The 25,491-nt window shown below is 41.9% G+C and overlaps 1 protein-coding gene across 1 annotated transcript in view; it reads left to right on the forward strand.

Annotated features, from left to right (window-relative positions):
• Nucleotides 1-450: 450 nt before the first annotated feature.
• LOC124615649 (protein CASP-like) overlaps nt 451-25,491 on the forward strand; it is a 120,855-nt gene continuing 95,814 nt past the window's right edge. Inside the window, exon 1 of the mRNA XM_047143662.1 lies at nt 451-1,569. Within this exon, the coding sequence (XP_046999618.1) occupies nt 451-1,569 (1,119 nt within the window). The remainder of the gene's footprint in view (nt 1,570-25,491) is intronic.

The raw sequence follows: 25,491 nt of genomic DNA on the forward strand, positions 1-25,491 counted from the left end.
TGTTATAGTCTTAATTTTTTTCCTACAGCGGTCAAACAACTTCTGTGTTGTTTCCGAGCAGACTTTCAAAAGATTCACGGCGTTGTTGATCGGCGTTGCGTTGTTTGTCTTGTTTTGTTTTTTATATTTGTGTGTGTTATATGTCTGTGTGTTTTTTATTCTCGCTTGTAAATTCCACTGTTTCGATCAAAGATAAAAATTTGTTTTGCGTGTTAAAAAGTGTGTACTTGGTTGGGTATCTTTCGTGTGACTGTCGTAATTTTTGGGGGACACATTTATTGTGATTAGTGTGTTGCGTACTGAGTATAAATTGCACTAATGCAAACACGTAACCAAGCTAAAAGTAAGCGGTCCAACAACTTAAGCAACATGGACCAAGGGGATAATTTGATTTCCAATATTAACGCGTCGGGCGGTTCCGAAAATGTAATGGGGAATACTTCAGACGAAATGCAAAACAGCACAAACGGGCTCACAGCAGAGCCAGAAATTAATTTGCCTCCAACTAACCAAATTGATTTAGCAGAACTCATGAAAGCCTTATTGCAACAAAATAAAGAAAACACAGAGAAATCGATCCGCGAGCTAGGGGAACAAATGACGCAGAAATCAGAAAAATCGTTCGAACAAATGACGCAGAAATCAGAAAAATCGTTCCGAGAACAAAAAGAATCATCCGAAAAATCGATCCGCGAGCTAGGCGAACAAATGACGCAGAAATCTAAAAAATCGATCCTAGAGCTAGGCGAACAAATAGACGAAAAACTAATCCAGCAGACAAATAAAGTCGACAAGTCGATGCAGAGAGTGTCCGATGATATCTCACAAAGAATAAACAATCTGGCAAGTGAGATAAAAAGTGATATTATGAAAGAATTAGGCCGTACATTTGAACAAATCGATGATCGTCTGCAAGCCTTAGAACAGAGCAAGCAGAGGGGCGATGCCGAATCTAAAGAAAGCGAAGAACGGCTACTTAGGAATTTCCAAGAGCTGAGGGAAGAATGCCAAAGGGAGCACCAGCAGGTACTCTCGAGGGTCCAAGAGGCAGAAACGCATTGTCCCACGTCCGTTAGCAACACAATAGCGGACAACAGTTTAGCGATCCACGCGTTGGAACAGCAAGTAGAACAATTGAAGCAGACTGGGGCGGAGGACAAGAGACAAATTGATGATAAGATTGCGGCATTAGCGGACATTGTAGGCACGATGAAGCTGACGGAAAGCGAGAACAATACTACACCGGTAGCGGCCGCAGAGACCGAAGAAGTGCGTTCGCTTCTGAGATTTCAGAAGGGACAGTTCGAAGTGAACAGGCAAAACAGAGCTGTAACAGGCGAATTACAAGAACGCGTGGCGCATCTGGAAAACCGCATGGCGTGTGATTCCGAACTCGTCAATAGCATTAAAAATAGCCGTACGAACAGTGCAGAGAGGGACTCCGGCCACGAGGGAGATTTTGACGACAGGGAAGAATGTAATTTGAGGGGCAGACATGAGAATAATAGAAACATTCAAGGGCCTCGCCAGGAGGAAATGCGGGGATTTGATTTCAAACATTTCCTTACGGTGAGAAAGTTTGAGATATTCCGAAATTCGCAAAAAGGAATACATCCACGAGCATGGCTCGAGCAATTTGAGTTCTGTCCTCCTCCCGACTGGGCAAGTTCACATAAGATAGAATATATGCGTGGCTATTTGGAAGGCGAACCGGCGATTCGCATGAGGTCGGCAGCGCGTCACTGCAACTCCACTCGGGAGTTTCGACAAGCCTTTCTGTCAGCCTATTGGTCGGAAGCGGCACAAGATATGGTCAAACATGGCATAATTATGCTGCCAAATTTGAACCAGTCTGGTTTCGGCAGCCCTGCACGCCTATTCGACCACATGCTGCAGGCAAATCAATTCCTATACGACCCATACGGGCCTGCGGAACTAATTAGGATATGCATCACCAAATTGCCGATGCACTTGCGGCACGTCATTCTTGCGGGACGATGCAAAGAGGACGTGGAAACGTTTAAGACGCTTCTCCAAGAGTTGGAATACAATACAGGAGAATGCCCGCCTAATCAGGCACAAAGTTATTACGGGGCACAGCAGCGCGACCGCAGTCGTGGCCGTATTACTAATCAACGGCGTGACTGGTCGTCGCGACGCGAACGGAACAATAATCGGGACAGGCCGTATAGAAACTGGGGTAACAGTCGCGAACACAGGTGTAACAACGGAAATGATAGAGGACGTGGACAAGATCGTGAACGCTACAGGTACGGCAACCAGAATCGATACAATGATGAATACGGTGGGAATAGGACTGTAGGCGGAGCACCTCATGATGTTGAAATTCGGCCGGCCAATCCTAGACATAATCCAGCAAATGGAAATGAACAAAACCGGCAATGACAAATGATCAGCACAGAAGGCGCCCAATCAGAACAAATGAGCGACATGGCAAATAAGTAGAAAGGACAGTGAGAAGTAGAGAGGACGGTGAGGAGAAAGAATTGATTAGTTTAAATTTGTGACGTATGCATTTTGAATAATATGTTGGTAAAAATAATGATAAAGATGTTTCTATGTGATTGATTGAAGTGATGTATTTAATTTTTTTCTTTCCTTGTGCAATTAGGATTTAGGTTGGTTCAAATGTGAAGATAAAAGGTTTCTTTGTGAACGAGTGAAATGCTGTTTATGTTTTTTTTGTGTAAATTGAAAAGAGTCGCTCCTGAGAGAACCAAGATCTGTGTTGAATTAATGCAAAACTCAGGGGAATATCCGATCTGTGGGTATTATGGGTCTGGCAAACCCAGGTCCCCAGCTGTTAGTAGCCTTGTTTCCGATTTTCTGCTTTCAGTGCTACTATCTATCTATTACTATTCTATATCTGTCAGTATAAATGAGGATCTCTTACTATAGTATGCGTGCTGTATGAATATTTAGACAGGAGAACTCTGAGAAAGGAATGAGTAAATCTGGAATCTTGAAAACAGGACGCGATAATACGATTGTTTAACCATTGGCTTCCCAATATGCGATGATATGTTAATATTGATGATATATGTTTTTTTTGTTCTTTATAGCTGAGTACGGAAAGTGCTGTCTGTGGATTTCGTCAGTAGATTGATTCCCTTCAAGGTGAAAGAATAATTGTGGTTTTTGTAATTTACGTGGCCCTGAAATATTATTGTGGTAGTCAAATACGAGCAGTTTTTCAGCAAATGGAGACTGGTACAGAAATATGGATCCTGTTTGTAGTCTTCACTGATGTTGAGCCAAAGCCTACAAAAATTATTCTGCGTTAATACTTGTCCTAGAAAAGCGACGTTTATGTGTTTTGCTGATGCTGTGAGCATTACAGCTTACTGTTTTCGCTGGTGCGGGATGCACTGCAGCCTATATGATTTGTACTGAGGAAATTTCCCTCTTGAAGGTAGAGGATTATTAAATAATTTTGATTATGGGAACGAAGGAAAGCTTGGTTTAAGGTAATAAGGATAAAGCAAAACATTTGTCATTTAAACTACAGGAGGATTCGGATCTTTTGTGTCTGTTGTAAGTTCAATATGTTAAGATGATACTGTTTTACAGAATAGAGGTGACCACAATTTTGCCATTCATGAGAAATGAATCCAGAATAACCACCACAGGCGAAATAACTGATTTGGAAGCGAAAGGTAACGTAAAGAAGGAACGAAATCGCAGCAAAATGGGTAAGAAAATGTAATATAACCTGTATAATGCAAATATTTTTAACCTTCTCAGAGTCATCTGCGTGATTAATTGTTGTGATAACGTAATTTTAGGTGAAATTTTCTTACTGTTTTTATGTGTGAATATATGAGTATGATAAATGTATAATTGCGAGTCTCTTTTCAGGTGTGCGAACTGGTATAAATGTTTTTGCGTGTAAATAACCATTGTTCTTTTTAATGTGTATGTTTAAGGAAAGTTCTCCATATTTATCATGTGACAAGACGTATGCCGCGAGCGTCAAGAAGAGGACGAATTAGAATATTGTTGTAGTGGTATATACACGGTGTTGAAATAACATTGAAGTAGCTTATTGGGTTAACTAGTAGTGGATAGAAGTAGAATATTGAGTAATGCATGTTTATGGGTAGTTAGTTTGTAGAATAGACAACAGGTGTGCATGTATGTGTGTGTAAATAACATGTGAATCCTATGCTGTCCTGACCTATACTTGCACAAGGCATAATGCTATTCATTTTAGTGAATTAATAAATAGTATTTGATTTATTAAAACGTAAGTGAACCACATTAGTGATGTGGATTTAAATATTATATTGTCAGTTCATTTAAATTTTTATTTTTATACTGTCAAGTCATTTCACTTTTATTTTTTTTTTACATTGTCAAGTCATTTAAATCTTATTTTATATTGTCGATTCATCTAATTTTTTTTTATTTAAAAAAAAAAAAAAAGAATATTAAGTCTCACTTTGTTCTTAAAAATTGTGAAAGACAATACTAAGTGGTATTATGTATGATATTGTGTAATCACATAAGGATGATGAAAAATTTCTGTGAATGCAGTTGAGAACGTGAAAGCGAACCGGCAAAACTCTTAAGAGACAGCGGGAGCAGCCGGACTAGTTGTAAACTGGCGGGTTTCCCAGCAGGACACGTTGTCAGCCAGGCCACTTTGGGAGCGCGGCCGACAACAAAAGAAGGTACGCGGCAAACACTTTCCCTTGCACCTGGAGCTAATGGCCGGCCGCCCCGGACGACCCTTCCTCGAGGCGATGACCTGAGATGGGCGAGAGGTCCACCGCGCGGAAATCCATCTGCTGGCAACGCACCACACGCACGCGACCGTGACGAGACGGCCGCGGTGAAACAACACAAGGGGCATGGAGCCTTTTGACAGGTACTGCCCAGAGAAACTTGCAGACGTCAACGACGCCTATCGACATTTCCTGATGGATGCCTACTGTCAAGCGACAGTAAATCATGGTTCGATGTTCTCTGGTCGCTAAGGGTGGCACAAAAGAAGAGCCATTAAGTGTCATCCTTGCCCAGGAATATCAAACCGGCGAGCCAATTGAGGATAACCCAAGAAGGTAACAACACAAAGGGCGTGGAGCCTTTTGACACATACTGTCCAGAGTAACTGGCAGACTTCAATGACGCCTATCAACATCTCCTGACGGATGCCCACTGTCAAGCGACAGTAAATCATGGTTCGATGTTCTCTGGTCGCTAAGGGTGGCACAAAAGAAGAGCCATTAAGTGTCATCCTTGCCCAGGAATATCAACCTGGCGTGTCAAACGAGGATACCGCACGAATTTGACAACACAAACATGGAACCAAATGGAGATGACGTGACACGGGAGAAACTTCATGAGAGGGCAGAGACGGCGGGATCGCACGCAACAGATGGACAAAAAAAAAATCCCTACTGACAGCTGCGGCGACGAACCCCCCCTCTTTCCCCTATATTGTGCCTCGGAACAGTGGAAGTACTGAGTGTGTCAGTGAACAGTGATTATACGGTTCTTAGTCCAGTGCATATACGTGTGTTTCTGCCGGAGAAACTCTGACTCGTGTGTTTTGCAGGAGTTCGATTTATTGGTGTTTATTAGACTGACTCTTGTATTTTGCAGGTGTTCTATTTATCGTTTTTAGACTTTGACTCTTGTATTTTGCAGGTGTTTTATTTATAGGTGTTTTTTTTGTTTTAGATGTTGACTATTGTACTGTTTTATTTATCAATGTTTGTTTTTGTGTGATGTATTAGATTTGTGATATTTTGTTTCGTAAATTCATTGCTGTGGCATTGCTTCGTTTATCAGTTAGATAGCTGTTTATTCTCATTGAACTGTGATCGATTAGCCTTTGCATGGGGCATATTTACTGTGAGGAACCCCTTAAGGGTAATAATCACATAATTATTGTAGTTTCAGTATAATGACACAGTGCTCATTGTTTGCTAGCTAATTGAAATATAGTAGAGTGATTAAATGAGTGCCACATAGTTACTTTAATTCTACAAATTATTAGTTTTATACGATATAGAATTTTTTTTGCGATAACCACTTTGTAAAACATGTTTTTTCTCTTATCATTTTGTTGCTTTTGCAGATTGTGCATTGTTATGTTCTGCTTTTTAATACCGATGTTATTTGATGTTCTTTTTTTTTAATTGCGGTGGCACCTTTGCTATTTTCATAAATTTTGCTTGTTAATAAACAGTCATAAATTTTCCTGTGATCAGTTGGCTCTTGCAATGAGCAAATACTGGTGAACTCCATAAGGGTAACAACCAGAAATTGTTTTCATATTAATGACACAGGAACCATTGTTTTTACTTGCTGACCGAATTAGATCTACACTACCTTTTAAATAGGTGTCACAGATTGTGTTCTTTTTTTTCTGTTTGAAATTAGTAGATTCTAAAGATGTGTTGAAAATATTGTGTTTTAGCAAGTAGCTGGTGTCCTTTTGCCTTTTCTTTTACACGTTTGGTTTAAGTAGGGTGTGAGAAGCCTGCTTGGGAATGTCCTAGCATGGCCAGAAAATTCCCTGCACAGTCTTTTCCCGGAGCGTTGGGGTTTTGAAAGGTCTCTGTTGGATTCCTTTCATGTTTAATTTCTTAAATCTGTTGCCATTTATGGAATAAATTCCTCTTCTAAATGTACTGTGGCGTTTCTGACTATCTGGGAGGAGACTAAGCAGTGGAACGCGTTACTTTTACACATAAACAAGAACGATCTGTCACACTACTACACTTTAAAGCACAGTTTATATGTAATTCTTATATGTAATTCATGTCGCACAGTTTCATACGGAACCTACATCCGCTTTCTTTTATATACTGTATATGATAAGATACTGTCATCCCCCTTCCCTTTTGTGTGAGAGGATGAATGAGCATATGTATTTCTAGTTGCATGCTTGAGGGTAGCAGACAAGGCTGTCTGCTAGAGAACAGTAGGACCAACGTCGGAACAGGTAGCTACGCTTCCTAAAAGCAAAGAGGTTTCTATCCTTAGTATGGTCCTGTCCGTCCGTTGTCATGTTGGTATAGGAAGCTGCCCCTCTGGCCACTTCCGTTGGTCTTTGTGAGCCACCCTCAGGAAGCACGCTCGGCTGTAGGGCAGTTGCAGTGTGGCCGTGGCGAGCGTCTGAAGTGGTAAGATCTCCGGCTAAGCGCGTGTCTGTTAAGCCTGTAGGACAATGGATTTCTTAAGTTCAGCCTAACTGAAAATTTAATCACCCTTATTTCGGGTTTAGGTCTAAAATATCCGATGTTATCTTAAATTGCAGCGCAGTATTATTCTCGTGTGAAGTTCAGATTAGTTTCCGGTAGTTGCTTTGTTACTACTTTGTGAGTAAAGTGGAACTACGTGTTGATCAGTAACTCTAACTAAGATCAATCTTAAATGCGAATGCTTGTGTGATTATAACGTCTCGTCTTGACTATATTTTCAATATAGCAACTTTTCTTTATGTTCAGCCCACGTGGGGTGTACTTTGCGAGACCACTACCACGTGCTTATATAACTGTTTGACCCATCAGGTTAATAGTAAGACGTTAGTAACCAGTTCAAGGTTTTGCTTTTGTCAATTGCTTTTCGATCTAATGTATTTTAATTATCAAAATTATTGTGGAGTTGTACGCTTTGTGTAAATCTAGTTGACCACGTGGAGCATGTGGTGTAATCATCAAAGTAGCCCTCAGCTATTCTTTTTGCGAAGACTTCACAAAGAGTTAATATGAATTTAGTATACCAGTGTGTGGTAATTACATGACGGACAAGATTGTGGTATGAACGTAATTTCTTTGGGTGAAAAAACTGAATCTGTTGGTTGTGGTTAATTTCTTCTTGCTTATGTTTCAATGTTCTTCGTGAGTTATTTTATGAATGCAGTGTCGTATGCAGTCTCCCAATCTTGGCTCCATATTTTATGTGTTCCGTAAGATTACAATCTCACATTTTTCAATCGTAAATAAGGCACCAGCTCAGTTATAACTCACGTATAATATGCTGAAATTTCAATGAACAATCATAAAATAAATTTCCAAATATAAACTGATTTCTTTCTTTTTATTTAAATTCTCTTGATATATATATATATATATATATATATATATATATATATATATATATATATATATATATTACCGGTTTTGTATGACTATTAAAAGATTATCATTAATGTTAGTCTGCTTGGTAAACCTAGACTAAATATCTGATGAAACAGTTGCCCAGTAATCCACGGTTAACGTCCCCAGACAGATCACGGCTTTTAACCCACTTTCATTGTCAATTAGCACCGATATCAGCATACCAAATTAAAGTTACAACATTACAATATTAACATGCCTACTAGGGTTTAGGGAAACGGTTGGCATTCAAAACGGCTTGCAGTCGCCTTGTATGGCATCAAGGAATATTATATCTTTCTTCCTGCAAAATTGTAGCTAGCCCAGATAACGATGTCGCAGATGGATAGCGATTAAGCATCTTTCTCTCCAAAAGCAGACCGCAAAGGCTCAATAATATTGCGATCTGGTGACTTCGCTCGCCAGGGGAGATGCGACAGTCCACCCTAAAGCGCACTAAACCAGTCCTACACGATGCAAGCTATGTGAACAGGAGCCCTCTCTTCTCGTAACGCATTATAATCATTGGGGAACAAACATTTTACTATGGATAGACCTATTCACCTTAATGGTGACATAATAACTGCCAGTAAAGTGACCTTGCAGAGTAACGATGGGGCCCGTGGAATACAACGACACTGATGTCCAAATCATACCCTAGCCCACCTGTGTTTCACTCTCGGGACGTAAAGTACACCAGAGATTAAACACAATTTGGATCAAGACTCATTCGACCAAATTACTTTCTTCCATTGCTCCACAGTCCAAGTTTTTATCACTTCGGCACCACGTTTACCTATCACGGGTATTTGCGTCACTGAAGAGTGGTTTCGGATTCAAGCTTTCTCTGTAATTTACTGCTTCCGGAAATCCCTTCGAGTTGTTTTGATGTTGACAGGGTTCGCAAGTGGACATTCAGTGCAGTTGTGACTTTTTCAGCTGTCGTCCTCTTATTTTTTGTCACACTAGACTGTAATGACAATCTTCCACGATCCCTCAACACTAACTACCGTCCGCCTTGTGACTTAGCGGATGATTTTTCCCCGCTATCCCTGCATGTGGTACACATATTTGATACGGTGCCTCTTGAAACACCAAACATTTCGTGTACTTTGGTTGCGCGAGCACCTACAATACGAATACCAACAACATGCCCATGTTCGAAGTCATTTAGTTCCTACATAACCCAGAACACTGATCTCACCACGATTGACACTTGCAATGTAATAAATTTAATTAAATTAGTTCTCTAATATATAAAACATGTTTATTTATTTGTTCAGAAAGTAAGTGTAATGGGTTTTTATACTTCTTAGAAAAAAGTTTATTTGAAAAAAATACTTGATATTGTTGTTACACTTATTGATTATTTCTTCACATAATCTCCATCCTGTTCTGTGCCTGTGGTGAGTCGTGGCACTGACTTCTTTATGCCCTCCTCTATGAACTCTCCTGCCACCTCTTATCCTCACTTCAGAACCTCTTCCTGCACTTGCTCGTTGGTTGAAAATTTAATTCCACTCATTTGTGCCTTCAGGGAGGTGAACAGATGATAATCTGAAGATGTCAAGTCAAGGCAATACTGGATGTGGTTGAAAACGTCCCAACCGAATGAGTTCAAGACCGCATTGGTGGATGAAGGCTGTGCGAGGACGGGCATTGTCGTGCAACATGCACACACGTCTCGTCAGCATTCTCCTCGTTTTCTTCTGAATGCTCCTTATAAGTTTTCTAGGACCTCACAATGTCGTTGTGCATTGATGTTCTCCAACAGAAGCAGAAATTCGACCAAAATTATGCCTTTTCGGTCCCAAAATACAGAGGGCATGATTTTTTGCACGAAATGGAAGTTTTGAATTTTTTGGCAGATGGGGAATTGGTATGAACCGACTGTGACTACTGTCTTTTCGTCTCAGGTGTGGAATGGGCCACCCACGTTTTGTCTTCACTCACAACAGAGCTCAGAAAATGCTCACCTTCCTCGCTCAAGAAACTCACGGGCGCTATTGATCCGATTTTTCTTGCGCTGCTCCGTTGCTGTTTCGGGAACCATCTTGTGCACAGTTTCCGGTATGCCAGCGTATCTGTGAGTGTCCCTTATAAGAGAGTTCCATGCTCGAGGCAGGATTCGAACCTACAACCGTAGCAGCAGTGCGGTTGCGGAATGAAGCGCCCTAGAACCGCTCGACCACAGCGGCCGGCTATAAACAGTAAGTCGGAGGTCTTCAAGAACAGCTTCCTCGAATTTTTGCAACAACTCGTCAGTCAAAATGAAATATCTTCCACTCCTCTGCTCGTCAAGACGATTTGTTCTGCCTCTACTAAACTCCCTGCCTCACTTAAATACACCTTCGCTGCAAACAGTTTTGATGTGGTGGGTGTTATTCCTTCCGCGAGGAGGAGGCCAATCACAGCACGTGGCTTGCAGTTGTGTTTATGTAACACAGTGTTCCCGCGATGCTCACTCTGGTCAGTGTTGCCTACACTAAAAAAGAAAGAAAGAAACACGGCCCGCCATGGTCACAGTACGTTTTGTTTCTGAACAGGCCTCTTAGTATATTTTGATCTGAAGATGATGTCGTATCAAAACTGCAGAGTAACATAAAAATTGTGCAGCTAAGATGGGAGAAAACTGAGGAAAAACTTCATGTGACACTCAAGTTGCAACTATTTTCCCAAAAAATATGGTGGCAATAGAAGAGCTGCTTCAGTCAGTATAACGTACAAGGCCAATCCTCTCATCTGTCAAATAGCAAAGCTAGCGTCTCCTATCTTGCTCCTGAGATGTCTTCCTCTTCACCTATCTCTATTAGCCACGCAATCTTCTTTTCCTTTATATTTCCTTAGTCATGTTTCATCACGTCTCTCTATTCTTCTCCTCCCTTCACCATCAGTCTCCCTCATACTCCCTGCTGCTAGCACTCCTATCTAAAATCTGTCTCTTCAATAATGTCTAATTATAACAGAACTTATGATCTACGAATATAAACTCTACATGCATGTATTTTTCCAGGTGTGCCTTTGTAATTGTTTATTTCACTTTTTGTACTAGATGTAGTTTAACATGCCTACTAAAACATATGAATGTAAAATAAGTAGAATGCCTGGTTAGATGTAAGAGAGGGCCTGATGACCCTAATCTTGCGAGGTTAAATAAATAAATAAATAGCGTTCTCTGTCGGCCACGGCGTCGTATCAGAGAACACCGGACCCGTGCTGGCTGTGATGTCCGTCACAGGCGGCTCTAGATACCGCCTCGGCGTCTGCTGTAATTACCCGCAGTTAGAGCTGGGGGCCTCCGCCCCCTTGTCACTACAAACAATTCCCTCGCAGCCTGGGGCACCAATTACACGCCTCTAAATCACGGCGGCAGCCGAGGCGCCGCCGCCGAATGTTCCGCAGAGAATGTAGTGTCCACAGCCGAGGGGTTCAAAACAGTCAGTCCGATATAAAACATTTAAAAAATGTCCAAGACACAATTCTAAGGCGCTTTTGAGATATCTAAATATGAAAAATCTTCTAAAATTACCCTCCGAGATTTACGGAGCTAAACACTTCTCCCAAAACGTGTGGAACAAGTAGCAATATGGAACCAACCGGACTTACAACATTACTAGCGAACTCGGGAATGCTTCTTAGCTTCTAATTATGGATGGGAACTAGATATGTGCCCTAATCTGGTGTGTCCTTCGGAATTGTGTCAACACGTAAATTATGGCTCCCCGTTGCGACTTCGCCCACATAAAAGGTATAGAGCTCGAAATTACAAGGCGAACATTAATACACTACTGGGCATTAAAATTGCTACACCACGAAGATGACGTGCTACAGACGCGAAATTTAGCCGACAGGAGGAAGATGCTGTGATATGCAAATGATTAGCTTTTCAGAGCATTCACACAAAGTTGGCGCCGGTGGCGACACATACAACGTGCTGACATAAGGAAAGTTTCCAACCGATTTCTTATACACAAACAGCAGTTGACCGGCGTTGCCTGGTGAAACTTTGTTGTAAGGAGAAGAAATGCTTACCATCACGTTTCCGACTTTGATAAAGGTCGGATTGTAGCCTATCGCGATTGCGGTTTATCGTGTCGCAACATCGCTCCTCGCGTTGGTCGAGATCCAATGAGTGTTAGCAGAATATGGAATCGGTGGGTTCAGGAGGGTAATACGGAACGCCGTGCTGGATCCCAAAGGCCACGTGTCACTAGCAGTCGAGATGACAAGCATCTTATCCGCATGGCTGTAACGGATCGTGCAGCCACTTCTCGAACCCTGAGTCAACAGATGGGGACGTTTGCAAGACAACACCCATCTGCACGAACAGTTCGACGACGTTTGCAGCAGCATGGAGTATCAGCTCGGAGACCATGGCTGCGGTTACCCTTGACGCTGCATCACAGACAGGAGTGCCTGCGATGGTGTACTCAACGACGAACCTGGGTGCACGAATGACAAAACGTCATTTTTTCGGGTGAATCCAGGTTCTGTTTACAGCATCATGATGGTCGCATCCGTGTTTGGCGACATCGCGGTGAACGCACATTGAAAGCGTGTATTCATAATCGCCATACTGGCGTATCACCCGGCGTGATGGTATGGGGTGCCATTGGTTACACGTCTCGGTCACCTCTTGTTCGCGTTGACGGCACTTTGAACAGTGGACCTTACATTTCAGATGTGTTACGACCCGTAACTCTACCCTTCATTCGATCACTGCGAAACCCTACATTTCAGCAGGATAATGCGCAACCTCATGTTGCAGGTCCTGTACGGGCCTTTCTGGATACAGAAAATGTTCGACTGCTGCCCTGGCCAGCACATTCTCCAGATCTCTCACCAACTGAAATCGTCTAGTCAATGGTGGCCGAGCAACTGGCTCATCACAATACGCCAGTCGCTACTCTTGATGAACTGTGGTATCGTGTAGAAGCAGCATGGGCAGCTGTACCTGTACACGCCATCCAAGCTCTGTTTGACTCAATGCCCAGGTGTATCAAGGCCATTATTACGGCCAGAGATGGTTGTTCTGGGTACTGATTTCTCAAGATCTATGCACCCAAATTGCGTGAAAATGTAATTAAATGTCAGTTCTAGTATAACACATTTGTCCAATGAATACCCGTTTATCATCTCCATTTGTTCTTGGTGTAGCAATTTTAATGGCCAGTAGTGTAAAACCGACCAATTTCAGGGACAGCCTCCTGACAGGAAATGGAGGATGGAAGGTCCTGTGAACATGCGTCCGGAAATGCACCGTTGCCACCGTAGATGCGTCTGAAGAATGACAGTTCCTCAGTTCCTGTGACCACGTGGAGTGTGTCCCTTGTGTGTTGCAGACTCTGTGATTGACGCAGCGTACTGTAATCAACAGAATGATCCGGTACTCATGTTGGGAACGAGTCGAGATGGTGTTTCTGTACGGCCAACCAGATGGAAAAGGTCGGGAGGCAGCACAGCTGTACGAAAACAAGTACTATCGCGGACACCAACCACTTCGCACAACATTTGAAGCCCTTTTTGGGGCGTTTGTGTTATCACGGGTCCTTTCAGACAGTCGAGCGTACAGGGAGTCGGAGGACTGAGCGTACACCAGATTTGGAGGGCCAGGTTCTACAGGATATCGAAACGAACCCTAGAACAAGCTCCAGGCAAGTGTCCCGCCAACACGGTGTAAGCCGAAGTACGATTATGTGTATCCTGCATCACAACCGCCACTATCCGCTACAACTATGTTGTGCTCTCAAGATATGCCTCCATTGAAACTATCTATTTGCTGATAAACAAAAGACAGGGAACATCAGACAGCCTGTTACAAGGAAGTTAAGATAAAATTATTTTACAGTGTATAGACGTGTGTCGTGTTAAGGTTAGGAACAATAAGGCATCATATGATGGGTGCAAATCCTAAACTTCTAGTGCTGTTCCAATACAAGTGATAAAAACATATGTATTATCAATTTTGTGTGGACGGTTGCGGCACAGTTTTCTTCGAAGTCACCAGCAATCAAGAGTCCATAGGCTCACTACAACTAACATAGGCAGCGCTCGCACACGTTTATACAGGGTGGTCCATTGATAGTGACCTTATCAAATACCTCACGAAATAAGCATCAAACGAAAAAACAACAAAGAACGAAACTCGTGTAGCTTTAAGGGGAAAACCAGATGGCGCTATGGTTGGCCCGCTAGATGGCGCTGCCATAAGTCAAACGGATATCAACTGCGTTTCTTTTCAATAGGAACCCCCATTTTTATTACATATTCGTGTAGTACGCAAAGAAATATGAATGTTTTAGTTGGACCACTTTTTTCGGTTTGTGACAGATGGCGCTGTAATAGTCACAAACGTGGTATCACGTAACATGCCGCCAGTACGGACGTATTTCCTTCGTGATACGTTACCCATGTTAAAATGGACCGTTCAGCAATTGCGGAAAAGGTCGATATCGTGTTGATTTATGGCTATTGTGATCAAAATGCCCAACGGGCGTGTGCTATGTATGCTGCTCGGTATCCTGGACGACATCATCCAAGTGTTCGGACCGTTCGCCGGATAGTTATGTTATTTAAGGAAACGGAAGTGTTCAACCACATGTGAAACGTCAACCACGACCTGCAACAAATGATGATGCCCAAGTAGGTGTTTTAGCTGCTGCCGCGTCTAATCCGCACATGAGTAGCAGACAAATTCAACTAGAATCGGGAAAATCAAAAACGTCGGTGTCGAGAATGCTACATCAACATCGATTGCACCCGTACCATATTTCTATGCACCAGGAATTGCATGGCGACGACTTTGAACGTCGTGTACAGTTCTTCCACTGGGCACAAGAGAAATTACGGAACGATGACATTTTTTGCACGCGTTCTATTTAGCGACGAAGCGTCATTCACCAACAGCGGTAACGTAAACCGGCATAATATGCACTATTGGGCAACGGAAAATCCACGATGGCTGCGACATTGGCGGGTTAATATATGGTGCGGCATTACGGGAGGAAGGATAATTCGCCCCCATTTTATCGATGGCAATCTAAATGGTGCAATGTATGCTGATATCCTAGGTAATGTTCTACCGATGTTACTACAAGATGTTTCACTGCATGACAGAATGGCGATGTACTTCCAACATGATGAATGTCCGGCACATAGCTCGCGTGCGGTTGAAGCGGTATTGAATAGCATATTTCATGACAGGTGGATTGATCGTCGAAGCACCATACCATGGCCCACACGTTCACCGGATCTGAAGTCCCCCGATTTCTTTCTGTGGGGAAAGTTGAAGAATATTTGCTATCGTGACCCACCGACAACGCCTGACAATATGCGTCAGCGCATTGTCAACGCACTTGCGAACATTATGGAAGGCGAACTACTCGCTGTTGAGGGGAATGTCGTTACACGTATTGCCAAATGCGTTGAGGTTGACGGACATCATTTTGAGCATTTATTGCATTGATGTGGTATTTACAGGTAATCACGCTGTAACAGCATGCGTTCTCAGAAATGATAAGTTCACAAAGGTACGTGTATCACATTGGAGCAACCGAAATAAAATGTTCAAACGTACCTACGTTCAGTATTTTACTTTAAAAAACCTACCTGTTACCCCCAACTGTTAGTCTAAAATTGTGAGCCATATGTTTGTGACTATTACAGAGCCATCTATTACAAAGCGAAAAAAGTGGTCCAACTAAAACATTCATATTTCTTTACGTACTACACGAATATGTAATAAAAATTGGGTTCCTATTTTTAAAAAACGCATTTGATATCCGTTTGACCTGTGGCAGCTTCATCTAGCGGGCCAACCATAGCGCCATCTGGTTTCCCCCTTCAAGCTGGACAAGTTTGTATATATATATATATATATATGTGTGTGTGTGTGTGTGTGTGTGTGTGAGAGAGAGAGAGAGAGAGAGAGAGAGAGAGAGAGTTAATTATTCTTTATGGTTTCGTTAAGTACAACAGACGTGAATCATTTATTCCGCTGTGTAAATACAAGAGCCAGTTTAATTAGATACTGAGGAGGAGCACAGAAGCTGAAAAGCGAAAGTATCTACGTTTCATTCCTGATATTTGTCCATCAGACATTCTGTGGCCAGCGGCAGAAGCCAACTAATTTATTTCACCTAGGAGCAAAATCTGTGCACTGAAAGGCACTAAAAAAAAATCCGTAAGCATTCGAAATTGTGCACTGTAGCAAGTCGTTGATAAGTTATTGAGGCTAAGACATTTATGTAACAACTTTACACCTAGAAATCGACTAACCCTATTTAAAGTAGTTTGATTTTTGTTTATTTCGCAGTCACAGGTCACACATTGTTTACAAATGGATATTAGCTTCTGGCCATTATGGCCACCTCCGCGACCACTCAAAAATATTACCTTATAGTGGGTCCGAAAATGGATCTAACAGCCCGAAACTAGTGGCCATTTGTGACCAATGTGATGGTGAAATAATCAACACTCTGCACTATGTAAGTCTGCATACCTTTTATAAGTGAACACGACATTGGTCTTTGATGGTGGCCGCGTGTGGTAGCCGCGCGGTCTCGGGCGTCTTTTCACGGTCCGCGCGGCTCTCCCCGTCGGAGGTTCGAGTCCTCCCTCGGGCATGGGTGTGTGTGTCGTCCTTAGCGTAAGTTAGTTTAAGTAGTGTGTACGCTTAGGGACCGAGGACCTCAGCAGTTCGGTCCCATAAGACCTTACTACAAATTTCAATTTTTCTTTGATGGTGTTCAGCTAATGAGGAAGGCCAAAAAATCCTGAAGTAGGTCTACTATGGGGATCGAAACGTCGATTATGTATGAAGTTAAGGAACTTGATCTAAAAACCTAGAAGATTTTACATTCAAACTATTTGCTTTCTATCGTTGTCTTTATCTCAGTTGTAAATGTCAGTGTTCATTCAGATCTTTGGAAAACTTTATCCAAATGAAGTAACAGACGTTGACATGTGGGTCGAACACGTCTGTTTTCAATGTGAACTAAGGACATTTGTGTTACCAAATGGCTATAACCCGACCACCAAGTGCCTGTTGCTGGTTGTCTAACAAACTACTTTCGGGAGCAACAAACACTTTATTTTCTCGCTGACAGCCTCCACAAAATAATGAAAGGATGGAAGTAAACCTCTTATTATATTTTACTGTGCATGCAGTAGAACTGCAGCATCAGGCATGACGTTTTAATTTGTTACTTCTTTACTACTGACTGCCCTCGCAACGCATTTTGCAGGCAGTGTCCATCTACGCCACTAAATGTGCCTTCAGAATTATGTCATCGTACGACACATAGTCAAGAGACATGAAACGTAGTTCCGGAGATACGACGCCTTAAGCACTGAGAAGTGTGAAAACTAGCTTTTCTTAAAACGAAGAGCAAATTACGCAGACTACGTATGGGAGTTCGGCTCTTTTCAGAGTCAGCTGTGGGGGGATTGTTACCAGTTCTTTCCTTTTTCGTCTTCTCTTTCTCGTACTGCACAAATCTCGCAACAATTTGGAGTATGTATGCTCTTGTGTCGATAATGCATACTAATATTATAAATGTGAAATTAATTCTGTCTGTTATCCTTCCACGAATAAACCACTCAACCCATTTTAATAAAATTTGGTGTGGAGGTAGCTTTTAGGACTGTTGATCCTTTTAAAAATATCGAGAATCTGATATATCACTACTAAGAAAAATATCGTTATCGGCCCTCGATATATGTAAAACAATTTCGATAAATCGACCTGTCGGCAGAGAAAATACCGACATATAAAAATATCGGCTGCACTTCGTAAATGTACCCTCTGTTCTAGAGCTGTATATTTAAGTATTGATCTATTATTAGATATTCTGCAAATCAACAAGCTAGCTGCCTGCTTATCCCCGTTAGAGCAAGGACTGAAAGAAAAACGTTGCACCTTCACGCTTGGCAATAACCATTTTGCTTGCAATGGTAACTGCATGTGAGTGGCCCAATAAAAGGTTTGCGATGGGTCCGTAGTTCGGTTTAGTCACACATTTCATGTCAACTTCCCTGTTTCTTTCATTTCTGCAAGCGCCAGCTGCTTGGCAATTGTAGTGTAAAACTGAGTGGTGAAGTTAAACGTTGCAGTTTCTGAAACTCCCTGGCAGATTAAAACTGTGTGCCGGACCGAGAATCGAACTCAGGACCTTTGCCTTTCGCTGGGAAATGCTCTACCATTTTAGCAACCCAAGCATGACTCACGCTCCCTCCTCACACCTTTACTAAAATGGTTCAAATGGCTCTGAGCACTATGGGACTCAACTGCTGTGGTCATCAGTCCCCTAGAACTTAGAACTACTTAAACCTAACTAACCTAAGGACATCACACACATCCATGCCCGAGGCAGGATTCGAACCTGCGACCGTAGCGGTCGCGCGGTTCCAGACTGTATCGCCTAGAACCACTCGGCTACTCGGGCCAGCACACCTTTACTCCCACCAGTACCTCGTCTCCTACCTTCCAAACTTCACAGAAGTTCTCCTGCGAACTTTGCAGAACTAGCACTCCTGGAAGAAAGGATATTGCAGAGACATGGCTTAGCCACAGCCTGGGGGATGTTTCCAGAATGAGATTTTCACTCAGCAGCGAAGTGTGCGCTCATATGAAACTTCTTGGCAGATTAAAACTGTGTGCTGGACCGAGAATCTAACTCAGGACCTTTGCCTTTCGCGGGCAAATGCTCTACCATTTGAGCTAGTGTCCAGGCGTCTCGGAGTGAACCAAAGCGATGTTGTTCGGACATGGAGGAGATACAGAGAGACAGGAACTGTTGATGACATGCCTCGTTCAAGCTGCCCAAGGGCTACTACTGCAGTGGATGACCGCTACCTACGGATTATGGCTCGGGGGAACTCTGACAGCAACGCCACCATGTTGAATAATGCTTTTCGTGCAGCCACAGGATGTCGTGTTACGACTCGAACTGCGCGCTATAGGCTGCATGATGCGCAACTTCACTACCGACGTCCATGGCGACGTCCATCTTTGCAACCACGACACCATGCAGCGCGGTACAGATGGGCCCAACAACATGCCGAATGGACCGCTCTGGATTGGTATCACGTACTCTTCACCGATGAGTGTCGCATATGCCTTCAACCAGACAACGTTCGGAGACTTGTTTGGAGGCAGTCCTGTCAGGCTGAACGTCTTAGACACACTGTCCAGCGAGTGCAGCAAGGTGGAGATTCCCTGCTGTTTTCGGGTGGCATTATGTGGGGCCGACGTACGACGCTGGTGGTCATGGAAGGCCCCGTAGCGGCTGTACGATATGTGAATGTCATCCTCCGACCAATATTGCAACCACATCGGCAGCATATTGGGGAGGCATTCGGCTTCATGGACGACAATTCGCGTTCCCATTTGGGAATGACTTCCTCCAGGATAACGACGTCGCTCGACTACAGTGGCCAGCATGTTCTCTAGAATACAGGCATGCATCAATGCAAGAGGACGTGCTGCTGGGTGTTAGATGTACCGGTGTGTACAGCAATCTGGGCCACCACCTCGGAAGGTCTCACTGTATGGTGGTACAACATACAATCTGTGGTTTTCATGAGCAATAAAAATGGCGGAAACGATGTTTATGTTGATCTCTATTTCAATTTTCTGTACAGGTTCCGAAACTCACGGAACCGAGGTGATGCAAAACTTTCTTCCATGTAGGTATGTGGAGCGTGGGAGGCCTTTGGTGAGGTTGAATTTAATTATGATCTATTAACTGATTGTGTTAATTATAAATTAGTCATCTTAGGAGAATGCGATTAGAATTTAGGCACTGTGATATCAAAATAGAAGGAAGAAACGGTTGATATGTGCTGCTCTGCTGGCAAAATATCACATCTAGTATTAGGTGAGCCAAAGGAACCCATAAAAAATAATTAGAAAATTTTTTGCATGGTTTCAGATTCGACAAACAGCAAAATAATAGGAACACATTCGTTACGCACGTACATACTGGTACTGCATACATATTTATACATAAATTTCTACACTACTATATACACAGACATATCGTAAGGTTACCACCTTCCTTATTCACCATCACTCGTCGTAGCAAAACTAGTGATACGGGAGCGACGCAGAGGGTAACAACTAAATTATAGTAAAGGAGGATCAACGTTCTCAGAAACTGGCTTATCACTGATTTCACTGTCGGGTAAGTCACAAAACAGCATTTCTTGCCTTGAACGCTCTGTAATTTGACGGGTTTACACGTAGGTCAACTTTAATCATTGCATTCAAATACAGAAATAATTCAACACTGCCAAACATAAGTTCTTGTCCGAGAAACTAGATCGGAAACTTTTGCCTCTCGTCGCGCCACAGAATCTAAAACACGCTCACTTTCAAATTACTGTACGCTGAAAGACAAAGACAACTGGTCAACGTCTACTTAAATTTTGTGGCATGACGATAGGGAAATGCTTTCAATGTTCTGATTTCTGGAATAACGCCTGAAATTGAGAGCCTGCACTCCAGAAAGGAGTTGTTGTAGGAAGTGAAAAACAGTTTCTGCGGTTGAGTGCCGCTATTAAATTAAGTTATACAAACGTTTAAGAACCACCAGTTTAAACCCGGCGAACGTATGACGCCGAAAAGTTGCAGGTGTTATTTGTTGTTAGCGTGCGGGGCCGAGATCCGCAGCTGCTCGCATGCCGTCAGTCACGTCATAATGACGACTGCTAGAAGCCCGAAACGCCAGTCGCCACGTGCAGGCAAGTTAAGTTATTGCGTCACCCGCGTGAGTTAATTATAATCAGGAGCCGGATTTCAGCAGTGGTCGCCGACAGCCGTAATGGCAGTCAACAGAGAGACGAGTTGGAAGCGGCGCGCCCAAATATGGCCATCGTCCGCAGGTGTCTGCTAATAACCGGCCCTCGTTTCCGGTGGACCTGATGCAAGCTGAAGTAACGGCGCCTAGCACACAAGAATCTGTTTCAGTAAAAGATGGTAGCTTCGAAACGCATCCAAAAACTCTGAAGTGCTGGCTAAATTGCGTCGTTAACCGCCGTAACGAAAAAGGCAGTTCTTGTTCAGCATAACAGCAGCATCTCATTTGGTGCTAAACACAGGATTGACATTATTATGGCATCCACAGACAATGACGTACTGCGTTCTATGTTTACTTTCTGATATATAACGGAGCCAACATAAGTAGACACCCAAAACCGCAGTTTCCACCTGTTTTTGTCATTTCTTCCAGGGTTACAGATCCACAATTTCAGGTGGTGTCTGCATGTGATATTAAGGTTTCAGTAACAAACAGATACTTTATCTCCGTTCTGCGACTGGATTCGTGAATTTCTGTCAGAAAGGACACAGTTCGTAGTAATTGACGGGAAGTCATCTAGTGAAACTTGAATTATATCTGTTGTTTCCCAAGGTCTTGTGATGTTTTTAATCTACATAAACGATTTAGGTGACAATCTGTGCAGCCCGCTTAGCTTGTTTAAAATTATGCTGCCGTTTACCCTGGGGTACAGTAACCAGAAGACCAAAAGGAATTGAAATCCAGAAGAACACAACGAAACATAAGACCTGGTATATATCGATGTTACAGCAAAGAAACATAACTAAGAAATTGAATGCATTACTGAAAAATACAACAGTAAAATTCGCTTGCCGAATCAGCAATAACTTAAAATTACAAATCCACTCAGGTAAAACGAAATTGATAGTTCACACTAACCCAGGCAAGTATAAAATCGAATTAAAAATTACGAAAAATTTTATATAGGTCACACAGGATGAAATTTTGACATTAAATGTGAAGAGCACACCAGAGATTACGAAAGTAACGTATTACTTTTTCACACACTTAAAATCTGAGAACCACAAATCAGAACGTACAAGACAAACAATGAAACCCTTGCGCGTACCAAAGCCATTAGCGGCGAATGTTCATGAAGGAATGGAGGTATATATTCACACATTATGTAAGTAGGCTGTTTAGGTTTTTATGTTGGTAATACCACGTAGCACTCTGTATTAAAGTCGCTGACTGCGCTGTGTGCAGTCTGTGGCTGGTTGGACTCATTGTTGGAATATTCGCTTGTGTAGTGTTGGGCAGTTGGATGTGAACAGCGCGTAGTGTTTGGCAGTTGGAGATGAGCTGCCAGCAGTGGTGGATGTGGAGAGAGAGATGCCAGAGGTCTAAGATGTTAACATGAGCTGGCGATCTGAACGTGTGTCCGTCAGAAAAATGAAATCTGTTAAACTGGATGTCAAGAATTTATATATACATATTATGACCTTTGAACGTTATTAAGGTAAACTTACTGTTTGTTCTCTATCAAAATCTTTCATTTGCTAACTATATGCCTATCAGTAGTTACTAACTTCAGTAGTTAGAATCTTTTATTTAGCTGGCAGTATTGGCGCTCGCTGTATTGCAGTAGTCCGAGTAACGAAGGTTTTTGTGAGGTAAGTGATTCTTGTTAGTCATGTTAGGCTATTCTTTTGTAGGGATTATTAAAAGTCAGATTGCGTTGCGCTAAAATATTGTGTGTCAGTTTAGTGTTGATCAGAATAAGTAAAGAGAGAAACGTCTGAGTACGTTCAGTTCTGCTCAGCTGTTTGAAAATCAAATAACGTAAGAGGTTTATCAGCACAGTCATTCATAAATTTTTCTAAGGGGCCGTTTCATATGTCGACCCTTAGCCGAGGATACCTTACTGGAATCTTCTGATTTTTTCTTGTAGTTTGTGTAATTAGTGTCTTCTTCTTCGGTTATCAACCCACAGGTTGGTTGGCAGCAGCACGCCATTCCGTTCTTTTGTCAACTTTCTTCTTCATATCTGCATAGGTCTGGCACCCGATGTCATTTATTACTTGTTGAATGTAGCTTAATCTAGGTCGTCCTCGGCGAGTTCTTCCTTCAATGATTCCTTCTAATATTCTCTTAATGAAATTGTTATGCCGTAAAATGTGACCTATGAAGGTTATTCTTCTTTTCTGTATATTTCGCCAAAGAGATCTGTTTTCTTTCACTCTTCTGAGGACATCTTCGTTTGTAGCCTTGTCTCGCCAGCTGATTTTTTCCATTCTCCGGTAGCACCACATTTCGAATGCCTCTAATCTTCTCTTTTCTTCTTTTCCACTAGTCCAAGTTTCACATCCGTAAAGGGCTGTACTCCACACATAGGTTTTCATGACTCTCTTTCTTACGTCTAAACTAACATTTCTACTCGTCAGTAAGTTTCTTTTTCCATTGAATGCTATTTTGGCAAGTTGTATTCTGTTTTTAATGTCACTTTTGCTCCTTCCATCTGCTGTTATTTTGCTACCTAAGTAGTTAAATTCTGTAACCTGCCCTAGTTTCTCTCCCTTTATTGTTATTCGTATGGGTTCATTGTAGTTCAGGGCGCCACTCACCCTCACTTTAGTCTTTTTCTTATTTATTTTCATTCCATACTGTTCTTTTAAGGTGTTTTCCATTTCATTGAGTGCGGCTTCTAAATCTTCTTTCCTTTCTGTAATTATGGCGATATCATCTGCATATCGCAACATATCTATTTTCATTCCGTTAAGTTTTATTCCTACTTCAATATTCTCTCTTATTTTGTCTATTGCTTCTTGGATATATGCGTTGAAAATTACTGGAGATAGTGGGCATCCCTGTCTCACTCCTTTCCTTATTCTTGCTGTTTCTTCTTTGTTTTCCTTCTTAACTAAGGCTGTTTCATTTTGGTATATTTTAAAGATTATCCTTCTATCATTATATTTCAGACCAGCCTTCTTCAGAATTCTAAACATTTCTGGCCATACAACATTGTCAAATGCCTTTTCGAGGTCTACGAAGGCTATAAATACTTGTTTGTTTTTGGAAATTTGTTTCTCAATTATTAGTCTTAAAGATAAGATTGCTTCCCTCGTCCCTACACCGCTTCTAAAACCGAATTGGTCTTCACTTAGAGTGCTATTCAATTGGTTTTCAACTCTTTTCAAAATTATTCTTATTAGAATTTTTGATGCGTGTGAAAGAAGACTGAGTGTTCGATGGTTTTCACAGTCCATAGTAGATGCTTTCTTAGGTATGGGGAATATGATGCATTTCTGATAGTCTTCAGGAACTTCACCTGTTTTGTATATTTTCTGTATGAGTTGCAGTAATGTAGCTTTCATTTTGTCTCCTGATTTCTTAATTAGTTCAGAAGGTATATCATCAACACCTGCCGCTTTCTTATCTGGTAGTTCTTTTAGTGCTTTTTCAAATTCATCTTTCAGAATTGTGTCCCCTAGTTCTTCTTTCTCTACTTCTTCGCTTAATTCTATCATATTATCTGTTAGAGGGTCTCCTTGATATAGCTCTTCAATGTATTCTTGCCATCTCTTCAGCGTGTCATATCCAAATAGTACCTTGCCCTCTTTGTTCTTTATAGTTCCTGAAGATTTTACTTTCCGTTTAGCAAAGTTTTGTTTTATTGTTCTGTAGGCCAAGTCAGTTTTTCCTTTAACCATGTTTTCCTCCACCTCTTTACAAATGCTGTTGAGGTAATTTTCTTTTGCTTTCCTAGATTCTCTGTTTATTTGGTTTCTAAGCTTTCTATATTTGTTTTCGCTTTGCTCGTCAGAGGCATTTTTGTATAGTCTTCTTTCTTCCATTAGACAAATTATTTCAGGTGTTATCCACTCTTTCCTGTTTACAGGTTTGGCTTTCCCAATAAATTCTTCTGCTGCTTTATGTATGCCTTCTTTGATTTGTTTCCACTCCTCGTTAGTACTCCCGGGAATAATGTTTGATGCCATCTCATCAGTTTTCCGTGCATAAGGGATCACTAGTTCTTCAGACTTTAGGTTATCTCTGTTCCATACTTTGTTCGTTTTTCTCTCTAATCGCTTGAGTTTGAGTAAGCATTTCATCATTACAAGGTTGTGATCACTATTAATATCCGCAGACGGGTAGCTTCTGCAATCCTTGATTTGGTTTTTAAAACGCGATTTTACTAATATATAGTCGATTTGGTGTCTTCTAGTATCTCCTGGGGCTTTCCACGTGTACCTTCTTCTTTTATGGTGGTTGAAAAGGGAGTTCGCTATGACCAACTTGTTTTTGGCACAAAATTCAATTAGCCGGCTTCCTCTTTCGTTTCTATCTCCTAGACCATATTTCCCTACAATTCCGTCAACTTTCTCTTCTCCAACACTAGCATTCCAATCTCCCATTATAATTAAGTTCTCTTCACCTTTAACATAATTTATAACTTTGTTGATGTCTTCATACACTGTTTCTATTACATCGTCTTCTTCTGCCGATGTCGGCATATAGACTTGTACTATTACCGTGTTCTTTGGTTTGGTTCCAATTTTGACTAGTATTATCCTAGAGTT

This window comes from Schistocerca americana, chromosome 5, assembly GCF_021461395.2.
Source record: "Schistocerca americana isolate TAMUIC-IGC-003095 chromosome 5, iqSchAmer2.1, whole genome shotgun sequence".
NCBI lineage: Eukaryota > Metazoa > Arthropoda > Insecta > Orthoptera > Acrididae > Schistocerca > Schistocerca americana.